Source organism: Hyla sarda, chromosome 8 (genome assembly GCF_029499605.1).
Source record: "Hyla sarda isolate aHylSar1 chromosome 8, aHylSar1.hap1, whole genome shotgun sequence".
NCBI lineage: Eukaryota > Metazoa > Chordata > Amphibia > Anura > Hylidae > Hyla > Hyla sarda.
Window position 1 is genome coordinate 38,321,851 of NC_079196.1, and position 13,106 is coordinate 38,334,956.

General features: G+C 42.0%; 1 protein-coding gene across 4 annotated transcripts in view; it reads right to left on the bottom strand.

Annotated features, from left to right (window-relative positions):
- Window positions 1-222: 222 nt before the first annotated feature.
- ACVR1 (activin A receptor type 1) overlaps window positions 223-13,106 on the bottom strand; it is a 114,294-nt gene continuing 101,410 nt past the window's right edge. For all 4 annotated transcript variants that reach the window (XM_056534572.1, XM_056534573.1, XM_056534571.1 and 1 more), the window contains exons 9-10: window positions 6,227-6,357; window positions 223-2,023 (exon numbers count right to left, since the gene is read on the bottom strand). In XM_056534572.1, the coding sequence (XP_056390547.1) occupies window positions 1,889-2,023; window positions 6,227-6,357 (266 nt within the window). In that variant the 3' untranslated portion in view covers window positions 223-1,888. The remainder of the gene's footprint in view (window positions 2,024-6,226; window positions 6,358-13,106) is intronic.

Genomic DNA, 13,106 nt, shown 5'->3' on the forward strand with positions numbered 1-13,106 from the left:
CTCAACTGGTGGTGGTGGTGGGGGGGGATTAATTGCACAACAATAGTCCATGTTAAAGAGGTATTCCAGAAAAGTAAAATATAAGGGATTTTTAGAAACTGCTATATGCAATGTAACAAAAATAAAAGGTTTAAAATTATAGGGACACAAAGCAGCAAAAAAAATATATAAAAAATATAATAATTTATATAATCTTATTTAATACAGCAAATAAAAAAAAAAACTAAATTTAGTCTTCAAAACATTCTATTTAATTTATACAAATAACTACTAAATACAAAAAGTAGATTAAAACAAAATAGTTATTTTCTGGCAGAGTTTTACAATGCAACATATTATAATCGCTTAAAAGAAAGGCATCTCTCCCCGCACTGTCCCATTCATTCCCACCTCGCTATGGAAATTTTAAACATAATTTTTTTTAAATTTTTTTATTTCCTATGTCAGTAAAATATGAGCGGGAAAGAGGAGAGCAACAGCAGATTCCGAATAGAGTTCTAAACTCAAGACCACACACTTCTCGGGATGGAGAAGAAATAATAGTACACGACGTGAAATTGCAATGTGATCATACAGAAAACAAGTCTATTCCTTATCATGTGATACAAAATGAGTTGTGAAGAGCTGGAAGTAAAACAAAAAAAATATATATATAGCGGTAGCCATTTGCACTGTTTAGTTTTTTTTCAGAAACTTAAGTGCACCAATAATAAATAAGTTTGAAATTTTTTTTTTTTTTATAGATTACAAAAAAAAAAAAAAAAATAATAATAATAATAATTCTTATGTTCAGCATTATTGTAAACATCAGTACACGTATAAAATCCAGCCCAATGCTGACAACTTGTATTTTAGGCTTCTTTTTTTGTTTTTGTCAATCATTCCCCAGAACTGAACTGGTGTAATTCATAATACAGATCCGTCTGCGGCCGACCATATATTTGGCATCTGTCGTAAAATTAAACCGTTACAGTGCAAGCAAGGAATGCAAAGAATTTCTAGTGCAATAGAACGGAGACGCACGCGAAATATTGCTAAAGAAAATTCGCTACAGATCCATGTGAATTCCTTAGGAACGGCTGAGGGGGGGAGGGGGTCACAATGCTTCTTCCTTTTCCAAAAATTCATCTTAATGCCCGTAGGTGCCTAAAATTTATTTTTTATCCCCTTCCATGCTTGGTTGTATCCTTGTGACCGGTTTTAGTAGCCAATAACTTGAAAGCTAAGACTTTTCAGGCCAATATGGTGAGGTCCTATGGCGGGATTGTCTCATGAAGGCGGGTTTGTCTTAAGTTCGGTTTTTACAGTTTGAAAAAAAAAGTTAAAAAATAAAATAAAAACACGAAAAAAAAAAAGTATACACCTCGGCAAGCAAGCACTGTATGTGAATCCATTTTTTTTTCTTTGAAATTTTCAATGATGTTCACGATCAAGAAAATCAACTGCATGCTGCAAAATGCAATTGTATTCAGACAAAGGGGAAAATGGACAGAAAGGTGGGGTCAATGACACTACATGGGTGGGCAGGGAAATAAACAATGGGAACCTATTTGGTTTCCTGCTTGTTATGCTTTATATCTGTTTTTTTACATAGTTTTATCTAGTCTGTCGTACATGGTGCTGAACTCTCTCATATAGATCTCAATGATTCTTTTCTATTGTTTCACTTTATTCACGTTCGATCCCCAGAAGCTCTCGATAAAGATCGGTTATTTACCGCCACCTTGAGCGTTATTTCCCGTCCAGACCCACTTTGTCAGGATAAAACCGCACCCTGGGACATTAGTTTGTCTATCTGTGTGCAGAGGATTTTCTTGCATGTTTGGGGGATGTTGTCCCTTTCCATGCAGCACTAACAATATTGTGGTGGTGCTGACTTGGTAGATGTTCAGCAGTCCAATTTCAGTTTGTCTAAGGAATTGTCAATTTTGGTTAAAGTCTTTTTGATGCGCAAGGCTGTGAGTCTTGCCGATGGGTTGTGGTACCAGCATTCCTTCATCAGTTTAGCAAGGGATGTTAGAGTCTAAAAATAAATGAATAAAAAATTTATTAAAATGGATATTACAAAAAACTGTGTACAGATAGGAGACACACAGATAGGTAAATAGATAGACAGTGACATGAAAGAAAAGTTTAAACTGGGCTTCTCTCATTTTTCAGCATAATGAAAATAAAGCATTTACATTCAGGGACAGAAACAAAGTAAATCCTGCTTGTCCAAGCATTAAGTCAAGTAAATCTTCTCTATTTCATACAGGTGGCTTACTACCAGCCACTGAATAAAATGGTCATTAAAATGTGCTACTCGCACAAGTCAAATATCCCCTTTGAGGTTGCAAACTCAAGATGCCAACTCCCATTAGAGGTATAGGTTCCTTGCAGCCTTTAAACTGAGATACAGCTTGTTTTAATGAAAGATAAAAAAGTGGGGACAGTCAAAGGCAAAGGCAATTTTTTATTGATACTGACAGCACCATCCATATCAATAAAAAAATTGCCTTTGCAAACGTCTCAGCAATTTATTTCATCTTTCAAGGAAGGCGCCATTCGGACTGTCCCCATTTTTTAAAATCTTGATTTCATTGTATCTACCGGACTGAGAAGTCACGGGAATAGGATGCCGAGGCTGCCACCTGCTATTGGCTCAGCGAGTCTACATGCCACTGAAGGTGTTGTACTCATAGTGCAACATCACACGCTAAGGCGCAATTTATCCGTTCACCTTACTGCAACATCTCACAGTACTTCACTAGGAGCGCACCTCTTTTTCTCTATTTATCTTACAGCTTGTTTTAAAGCCCATTAACCAGTTGCCTTTAGCACCTGAGCTTATTTTGGGACTCACTGAAAACCTGGACCCAACAGGAAGGGACTTAACCTCTTAAGGACCCAGGACGTATGGGTACGTCCTGGGTCCCGGTCCTGCGATATAACGCGGGGTCACACGGCGACCCCGCATCATATCGCAGCGGGCCCGGCGTCATAGTGAAGCCGGGACCCGCCTCTAATAGAGCGCGGCACTGATCACGGTGCCCCGCGCTATTAACCCTTTAGCCGTGCGCTCAAAGCTGAACTGCGCGGCTAAAAACGAAAGTGAAAGTTGCCGGTTAGCTCAGGGAGCTGTTCGGGATCGCGGCAACCTGAACAGCTGTAGCACAGGAGGAAGGTCTCTTACCTTCCTTCCTGCAGTCCGATCGCCGATTGAATGCTTCAAGCCTGAGATCCAGGCTTGAGCAATCAATCGCCGAAAACACTGATTGATCCATTCCTATGGAGATGCATTAATCAGTGTAAAAGATCAGTTAATGCAATGTTATAGCCCCCCTATAGGAGCTATAATACTGCATAAGTGTAAAAAAAAAATCATTAATCCTTTCAATTATCCCTTCCCCTAATAAAAGTTTGAATCACCCGGCATTTCCAAGAATAAAAAAAAAAACAGTGTAAATAAAACTAAAAATAAACATATGTGGTATCGCCGCGTGCAGAAATGTCCAAATTATAAAAATATACCGCTTTTTAAACCGCTCGTTCAATGGCGTATGCGCAAAAAAATTCCAAAGTCCAAAATAGCGCATTTTTGATCACTTTTTATATCACAAAAAAGTGAATAAAAAGTTATCAAAATGTCTGATCAGAACAAAAATGGTACCGCTAAAAACTTCAGATCATGGTGCAAACAATGAGCTTCCATAGCGCCCTGAACACAGAAAAATAAAAAAAGTTATAGGGGTCAGAAGATGACCATTTTAAACGTATACATTTTCCTGCATGTAGTTAGGATTTTTTTCTGAAGTGATACAAAATCAAACCTATACAAGTAGGGGATCATTTTAACCGTATGGACCTACAGAATAAAGATAAGTTATCATTTTTGCCAAAAAATGTACTGCGTAAAAACGGAAGCCCCCAAAACTTACAAAATAGTGTTTTTTCATCAATTTTGTCGCACATTGATTTTTTTTTCCCGTTTCACCGTAGATTTTTGGGTGAAATTACTAATGTCATTACAAAGTAGAATTAGTGACGCAAAAAATAATCCATCATATAGAATTTTAAGTGAAAATTTTAAAAAGTTATGATTTTTTAAAGTTAAGGAGGAAACATTGAAAATGAAAAAACAGAAAAAGCCTGGGTCCTTAAGGGGTTAAAAAGGTCCCGCTATCACTGCCTTTCATTCCATAAAAATCAGAAAACAGATTTTTCCAAAAGGTACCTTAAAAGGGGTACTCCGCTGCTCAGCGTTTTTAACAAACTCTGGAGTCGGGAGCTTGTGATGTCATAGCTTCGCCCCCTCATGACATCATGCCCCGCCACCTCAATGCAAGTCTATGAGAGGGGGCGTGACAGCCGTCACACCCCCTCCCATAGACTTGCATTGAGGGGGCGGGGCTATGACGTCACGAGCTCCTAGCGTCGGCTCCAGCATTCGGAAGTTTGTTCCAAACGCTGAGCAGCAGAGTACCCCCTTTAAGCAGCTATAATTTGCTATAAATTACTAGTTTAAGTTTCCCATATCGCACCCAGCTTTCCCCTGCATGAGATATGCGCTTCCTGAAACCTGGTAGATACCCATGACAGGTATCTTGAGGAAGTTTAGCGATCCCTTATCACCAGTCCAGTCACAGTTTCACAATAAATAAAATATATATTGGCATTAAATCTAAAAAATTTTAGTTAACCCCTTAAGGACTCAGCCCATTTTCATCTTAAGAACTCAGCAAATTTTCATTTTTGCACTTTCGTCTTTTCCTCCTCCGCTTCTAAAAATCATAATGCATTACATTTTGCATGTACAGAGCCATATAAGGGCTTGTTTTTTGCGTCACCAATTGTACTTTGTTATAAAATAAGTGAATTCATTACAATCTGCTTCGAAACAAAAAAATAAAAATTACTTTGTGGGGTGAAATAAACAAAAAAATATAAAAAACAAAAAAAAAATGCTACTTTTCAGAGCTTCCGTTTCTACGCAGTGCATGACACCTTATCTTTATTCTGTAGGTCCATACGGTTACGAGAATACCCAACTTATGTAGGTTTTATTTTATTTTACTACTTCAAAAAAAAATCTTATAACTACATGCACCAAAATTTGTATTTTAAAAATGGTCATCTTCTGACCACTATAACATTTTTTTTTTTCACATACAGGGTTATATGAGGGCTCATTTTTTGCGCCATGGTCTGTAGTTTGTTGGTGCCATTTTTGTTTTGATTGAACTTTTCAATCTCTTTTTATAATTTTTTTTATGGTATATGAAGTGACCAAAAATGCACAATTTTGGAGTTTGGTATTTTTTTTTTTTACGTGTACGCCATCGACTGTGCGGTTTAGCTAACCTTATATTTGAATAGTTTGGACATTTAGGCACGCAGCAGTGCCACATACGATTATTTTTATTATTTATTACATTATTTTATTTTTTTTAAAAAAGGTTAATTGAGAACTTTTATTAGGGGAGGGGCTTAATCCCATTTATTAACTTTTTTTTTATTTTTTTATTTAGCCCCCTTAGGGGGCTATACCATGCAATCTTCTGATTGCATATACTGATCAATGCTATGCCATAGCAATAGGTAAGTGCCCTTTCGCCGTTCTCAGCTGGTCAGGACATCACAATTTTGGCGCGATAGTCCCGATCAGCTCTGCAGGGCTGCCGGGTTTCTTTCACTATCATTTTAGATAGCAGTCGGGACCCACCAGGGTTTAAAGCGTTCACCACTTGTGAGAATGCTTAAAATGCCTGTAACGGGACTCAGAACATACAGGTACGCCCTGCGTCCTTAAGTGGTTTACGTATAACAAAATATTATTGTATTGCAATAAGACAAGATATAGAGTTATTAAAGTTGATAAAACTGTATGTGATAAAATTCTAACAATTCGTACAATAAAAAGGGGTTGTCTCAAAATTGAAAATTAATAGAGCAGAGATCATACATTCAAATTCTATAGGATAACCAGAGACAGAAGACTGTACTTGGCAACCTGCAGTAGTCCTATAGACTTTGAAATAAGGGGCAGATCACATCCTAGATTACCCCTTCATTCACATGGGGGGGGGGGGTGCTACAATGGATGCCTTGTGATTGGTGAGGGTCTTTCTGTTGGGCGGAGCTCCTCATATGTATACACCTGCTGTGTTGCATAAGATGTCATTTTAATTGTATATTAGACTACAGTTAGCAGCCTACACCTATAGATATTTATGTGAACACTTACTGGGTCTGAAAACCATCTATTGGGAATGTTTGGTCTTTGTTGATCCACACAAACAACCTTCTTCATATCCTCAAAACTAGGATCATTAGGAACAACGTCATAAAATGGAGGTTTGTAATCTTCAACGATGCCTGAAATACAAGAGACATGTCCAATTAATAATAAAAAAAAAAAAAAAAAAGCATTACAGGTTCTTCATCTATGGTAACTAGAGATGAGCGAACTTAAAGTAAATTCGATTCGTCACGAACTTCTCGGCTCGGCAGATGATGACTTTTCCTGCATAAATTAGTTCAGCTTTCAGGTGCTCCGGTGGGCTGGAAAAGGTGGATACAGTCCTAGGAGACTCTTTCCTAGGACTGTATCCACCTTTTCCAGCCCACCGGAGCACCGGAAAGCTGAACTAATTTATGCAGGAAAAGTCATCAACCGCCGAGCTGAGAAGTTTGTGACGAATCGAATTTACTGTAAGTTCACTCATCTCTAATGGTAACGCCTGACCCCCTACTAACAACAATAACATAGGCAAAATGCCCTCCGAATGGAATGGTCCACTCATATGCGGCCAGTGCTCTATGCATTCTCTATGGAATTTTAAACATATTTTTGGGTTGGGAATACCCCTTTAACTGTGAAAACACTCTGGGCAAAAAAAGTTCCATCATCTAATGACTAATGGCGGTTATGAAGGGAGGATGGTGTAAGACAGGGACCCTCTTGAGTCCCCTTTATTTCCTGCAATAGACGTAGCACAGTTTACATTTATACTGTAAGGGTATGTTCACATGTGTGTATTTAGCAGGGGATCTCCTGCAGCAGTTTTGTCTTTGACTAAGTGTACATTCAGCAGCCACCTATTGTCTTTTAGGGTAGGGCAGGGCTCCAGCCCTGCAGGAACGCATGGGAACGAAGTTCCTGCACTTTTTCCAGAGCTGGAACACCATTCCCATTAGCAGGAGTCCTTCAGGACCAGCCCTTTAGTGAAAATCTGGGGTGAGTTCCCATACTTTTTTTTCCCCAGGACTTGACCCCTGGGGTAGGGTCATATATAATGGATCCGCAGCATATATTTGATGCTGCGGACCCACCGGTGACCAGACCCATAGTGTGCCTCCAGCTGTTAGACCTAACCCAAATCCCCGCCTGCTCGCAGCGGAAATACGCCGCTCCGAGCAGACACACAGGGGGCCTGTGAGACGCCGCGATGTCCGAGTACATTGTGCACACGCGGTGACTCGGTGTACTCTGATATCGCGGCTGCTCCGCGATGTCAGACTACAAGCGGCGTCTCGTAGGCCCCCTGTGTGTCTGCAGGCGGGGGAGATTCGGGTTAGGTCTAACAGCTGGAGGCACATCGGCAGATCCGCAGAGTAAAATACGCTGCGGATCAGTTACGTGTGACCCTAAAGAATTTCTGCTGTACTGCGCACGCTGCTGAATTTCTGCAACGGAAGGAAATTCAAACTCCGGATTTCAGAATCCTCTCGGATATGCGCTACTGTCAATGGCGACAGCGGTCCTAGAGCGGACCGAATCGTTCAGCGCCTGCTGGCCATGGAAAGTCCACCCGGAATTTCTACAGGCTGACATTCTGTAGTATGTGCCATTAGAAAACCTGCAGCAGAAAATACGCCCGTGTGAACAGTATTGGTATCAACATTAGGCAAAGTCAGTGCTTATCAACCAGGGTGCCTCCAACCATTGCAAAACTACAACTCCCAGCATGCCCGGACAGCCAACGGCTGTCCGGGCATGCTGGGAGTTGTAGTTTTGCAACAGCTGAAGGCACCCTGGTTGGGAAAAAGATAAAAACATGCAACACACGGATAATTAATGTGTAAGAAATCTGAGGATACACTCGGAACCCCTAAGGCTATGTTCACATGGCAGGTTTTTTTGTGCTATGTCCAGTAAGAAAATTTCTGGCGGACATCTGCAGAAATGCGCCATCTCCATAGAGAGCAATGCATCTTAGAGCAGATTCCGCAGAAAGAATTTAAATGCCAATTCTTTCTGCGGAGGCTGGAATTTCTGGAAAATCTGCCCTGCGCACAATACAGGGAAATCCTATTGAAAACAATGGGACTCTGCTGCAACAGAATTTCCGAATAGAATTTTTCCGCTGGATTCCTCTGTATGAACAAGGCCTTAGCATCACGTATGCAGATTAGCCTCATTACATCAGCGGCTGGTGCTCTCCATAGGTTATCAGTTATGTTTTATCATTGCTTCAATCAGTTTGCACACAAGCCAGGAATAGGTCATACCTTATGGCAGTGTATCCGAACCAGGGAGCCGCCAGCTGTTGCAAAACTATAACTCCCAGCATGCCCAGACAGCTTTTGGAGGCCCACTGGTTGGGAAACACTGCTTTTGCAGACTCCGTGAACGTCCCCTTTAAGGCTAATGTCAAAAACGGCCTTCCCAAGGACATACGTAACGTGAGGCAGATAAGACAGTACTATTATCAGCAATATAGAGGATTCTCATTTATTAGACAGGTCAGGGATTACACATTGTGGACTTACTGTTACTTATTATCCGCAGTTCTTTGAAGTGGTACAATCAAGACAAGTTATATATAATACAAGATAAAACCCTTAATAAATGTGTTTCTCCATCTCTTATGATATCGCCAGAGCCATGTACATGAGGCCTTAGTATTCAATAGGGAAACCTCTGATGGTCAATTTGCTACATTACTTTACTGATTAAAACCGGATACAAAAATATGTGCATTTTTCCTTATCTGTTTCAATTTTTTTATTGTAAATTTTTATTTATTCTTCATTTTTTTTTGTACTTTTAAATTAGAGCAGCCATATTGCCTTAGCTTCCGCACTGTTAAATGGGCACTATCATTAAAACAATTATTTGCTATTTCACTCAAAAAAATCTTTCTAATGTACTTTGTTTAAAAAAATAAAAATAAAAAATAAATACGTTTTCTACGTTTTATTGGAGTTTTAAAAAGCTGCCACTAGGTGTCTCCCTACTTGTCCAGAGCACATTTTCCCCCATCTCATGCACAGATTTTGGACTTTGAAATCAGGAAATGCAGTCTGGAGTGCTGAGGGAAAGGGGGGAGGGGTGCAGCCTTAGCCAATCATTGTTCATCTCACACACTGAACTGCTCTGGGCTGTGTGTAGCAGAGTGAGGGAGGAAGTTCTCCCCTGTATGGCTTCAGATGATGTCACAGCCTGCTGGGGAACGCCCCTACCCAGTCTGTGAACCTGACAGACTGAGCAGAAAATACAGAGCAATATCAAGGTAGAAAACTAAAAAAATAATAACATTAAAGGCAGGGGGTGGTAAAATTTTACAAGATTATGTGAGGTACTCTTTAACAGCTCTTTAATGATATGCTTTACAGCAGTGGCCCCCAACCCAGTCCTCAAGGCCCCATGTATATTTAGTTACTCCATTGGAATAGAATATCCTGGACTGTTGGTGGAGCCTTGAGAACTGAGTTGGGGACCTCTGCTTAACAGCATCAACATGGACATAGTATAAAACAGACTTAAAGGGGTTATCCAGGAAAAAACTTTTTTTTTATATATATATCAACTGGCTACAAAGAGTTAAACAGATTTGTAAATTACCTCTATAAAAAAATCTTAATCCTTTCAGTACTTATGAACTGCTGAAGTTGAGTTGCTCTTTTCTGTCTAAGTGCTCTCTGATGACATGTTACTCGGGAACTGTTCAGATTAGAAAGTAAATCCCAATAGCAAACCTATTCTACTCTGTGCAGTTCCCGAGACAAGCAGAGATGTCAGCAGAGAGCACTGTTGCCAGACAGAAAAGAACAACTCAACTTCAGCAGCTGATAATTATTGGAAGGATTAAGATTTTTTTAATAGAAGTAATTAACAAATCTGTTTAACTTTCTGGAGCCAGTTGATATATAAAAAAAAAAGTTTTTTCCTGGAATACCCCTTTAACCCCTTAAGGACCAAGGGCGTAAACTTACGCCCTTGGTCCCGCTGCCGTGATATAACGCGGGGTTATACGGTAACCCTGCATCACATCACGGCGGGCCCGGCGTCATAGTGAAGCCGGGACCCGCCGCTAATAGCGCGCGGCACCGATCGCAGGGCTGCACGCTATTAAAGCTGAGCCGTGCAGCTAAAAGTGAAAGTAAAATGTGCCGGTTATCTCAGGGAGCTGTTCGGGATCGCTGCGGTAAAATCGCGGCATCCCGAACAGCTATACTTCAGGAGGAAGGTCTCTTACCTTGCTTCCTGAAGTCCGATCGCCGATTGAATGATTCAAGCCTGAGATCCAGGCTTGAGCATTCAATCGCTGAAAACACTGATTGATCCATTCCTATGGAGATGCATTAAACATTGTTAAAGATCAGTACATGCAATGTTATAGCCCCCCCTAGGGGCTATAATATGGCATAAGTAAAGTGTAAAAAAAATCACTAACCCTTTCAATGATCCCTTCCCATAAAGTTTCAATCACCCGGCATTTACAAGAATAAAAAAAAAGACAGTGTAAATGAAAATAAACATATGTGGTATCGCCGAGTGCGGAAATGTCCGAATTATGCAAATATACAGCTTTTTAACCTCTTCAGGACATAGGGCGTATGGATACGCCCTGAATCCCGAGTCCTTAAGGACCGAGGGCGTATCCATACGCCCGTGGGAATTCCGGCCCCCACCGCTAGCCGGTTGGGGACCGGAGCCGGATGCCTGCTGAAATCGTTCAGCAGGCATCCCGGCATATGGCCCAGGGGGGTCATTATGCCCCCCCATGTCGGCGATCGCCGCAGATCGCTGGACAATTCAGTCCAGCGATCTGCGGCGATTCCGGGTCAATCGGGTCTCCGGTGACCCGGTGACCCGGAATTACTGGCTGTTCGGGGCCGTCTCTGACGGCCCCGAACAGCCAGAGCCTGCAGGGGTGAGGTGGCACTGGTGCCACCTCACGATCGCCCTGATTCGTCGGCCGGATTACCGGCCGACCAATCAGGGCGCCTGCTGCGGGTGTCACTCCCGCACCCGCTCCGCCCCTCTTCCGGAGGACGTGAGCGGGTGCGGGAAGACGACCCCCGGCGCCCCTGTTGGGATCGGGACCCCAGGAGCAGCTGCGGCGGCGGGACTGACCTGCAGCGTCTGGATCGTTGGAGGTGAGTGACAGCCTCCTGCTGTTGCTTAGCAACAGCTCCCAGCATGCAAAAAGGGCATGCTGGGAGCTGTAGTTATGCAACAGCAGGAGGCAGACCACCACAACTCCCAGCATTCCCTTATGGGCATGCTGGGACTTATGGTTTTGCAACAGCTGGAGGCACATTCTTTCTATGGAAAAGTGTACCTTCAGCTGTTGTATAACTACAACTCCCAGCTTGCACAAACAGCTAAAGTGCATGCTGGGAGTTGTAGTGGTGCATCTGCTGGTTGCATAACTACAACTCCCAGCATGCCCGTTGGCTGTCGGTGACTGCTGAGAGTTGTAGTTTTGCAACAGCTGAAGGCACACTGATTGTGAAACTCAGAGTTTTTTTTTACCTAACTCAGTGTTTCACGACCGGTGTGCCTCCAGCTGTTGCAAACTACAACTCTCAGCAGTCACCGTACACCATGCACCGTACATGCTGGGAGTTGTAGTTTTGCAACAGCTGGAGGCACACTGGTTGTGAAACACTGAGTTAGGTCACAAACTCCGTGATACATAACCAGTGTGCCTACAGTTGTTGCAAAACTGCAACTCTCAGCAGTCACCGACAGCCAACGGGCATGCTGGGAGTTGTAGTTATGCAACAGCTGGATGTCCCCCCCCCCAATGTGAACGTACAGGGTACACTCACATGGGCGGAGGCTTACAGTAAGTATCCGGCTGCAAATTTGAGCTGCCGCAAACTTTCTGCTGCAGCTCAAATTGCCAGCGAGAAACTACTGTGAACCCCCCGCCCGTGCGACTGTACCCTAAAAACACTACACTACACTACCACAAAAAATAAAATAAAAAGTAAAAAACACTACATAAACACATACCCCTACACAGCCCCCCTCCCCTCCCCAATAAAAATGAAAAACGTCTGGTACACCACTGTTTCCAGAACGGAGCCTCCAGCTGTTGCAAAACAACTCCCAGTATTGTCGGACAGCCGTTGACTGTCCAGGCATGCTGGGAGTTTTGCAACAGCTGGAGGCATCCTGTTTGGGAATCACTGGCGTAGAATACCCCTATGCAATCCCTAATTTAGGCCTCAAATGCGCATGGCGCTCTCACTTTGGAGCCCTGTCGTATTTCAAGGCAAGAGTTTAGGGTCACATATGGGGTATCGCCGTACTCGGGAGAAATTGTGTTACAAATTTTGGGGGGTATTTTCTGCTTTTACCCTTTTTAAAAATGTAAAATTTTTGGGAAAACAAGCATTTTAGGTAAAAAAAAAATAATTTTTTTTTACATATGCAAAAGTCGTGAAACACCTGTGGGGTATAAAGGTTCACTTAACCCCTTGTTACGTTCCCCGAGGGGTCTAGTTTCCAAAATGGTATGCCATGTGGTTTTTTTTTGCTATCCTGGCACCATAGGGGCTTCCTAAATGCGGCATGCCCCCAGAGCAAAATTTGCGTTCAAAAAGCCAAATGTGACTCCTTCTCTTCTGAGACCTGTAGTGCGCCAGCAGAGCACTTTTCACCCCCCATATGGGGTGTTTTCTGAATCAGGAGAAATTGGGCTTCAAATTTTTAGGGGTATTTTCTGCTATTACCCTTTTTAAAAATAAAATTTTTTTGGGAAAACAAGCATTTTAGGCAAAATTTTTTATTTATTTTTTACATTTGCAAAAGTCGTGAAACACCTGTGGGGTATTAAGGTTCACTTTATCCCATGTTACATTCCCCGAGGGGTCTAGTTTCCAAA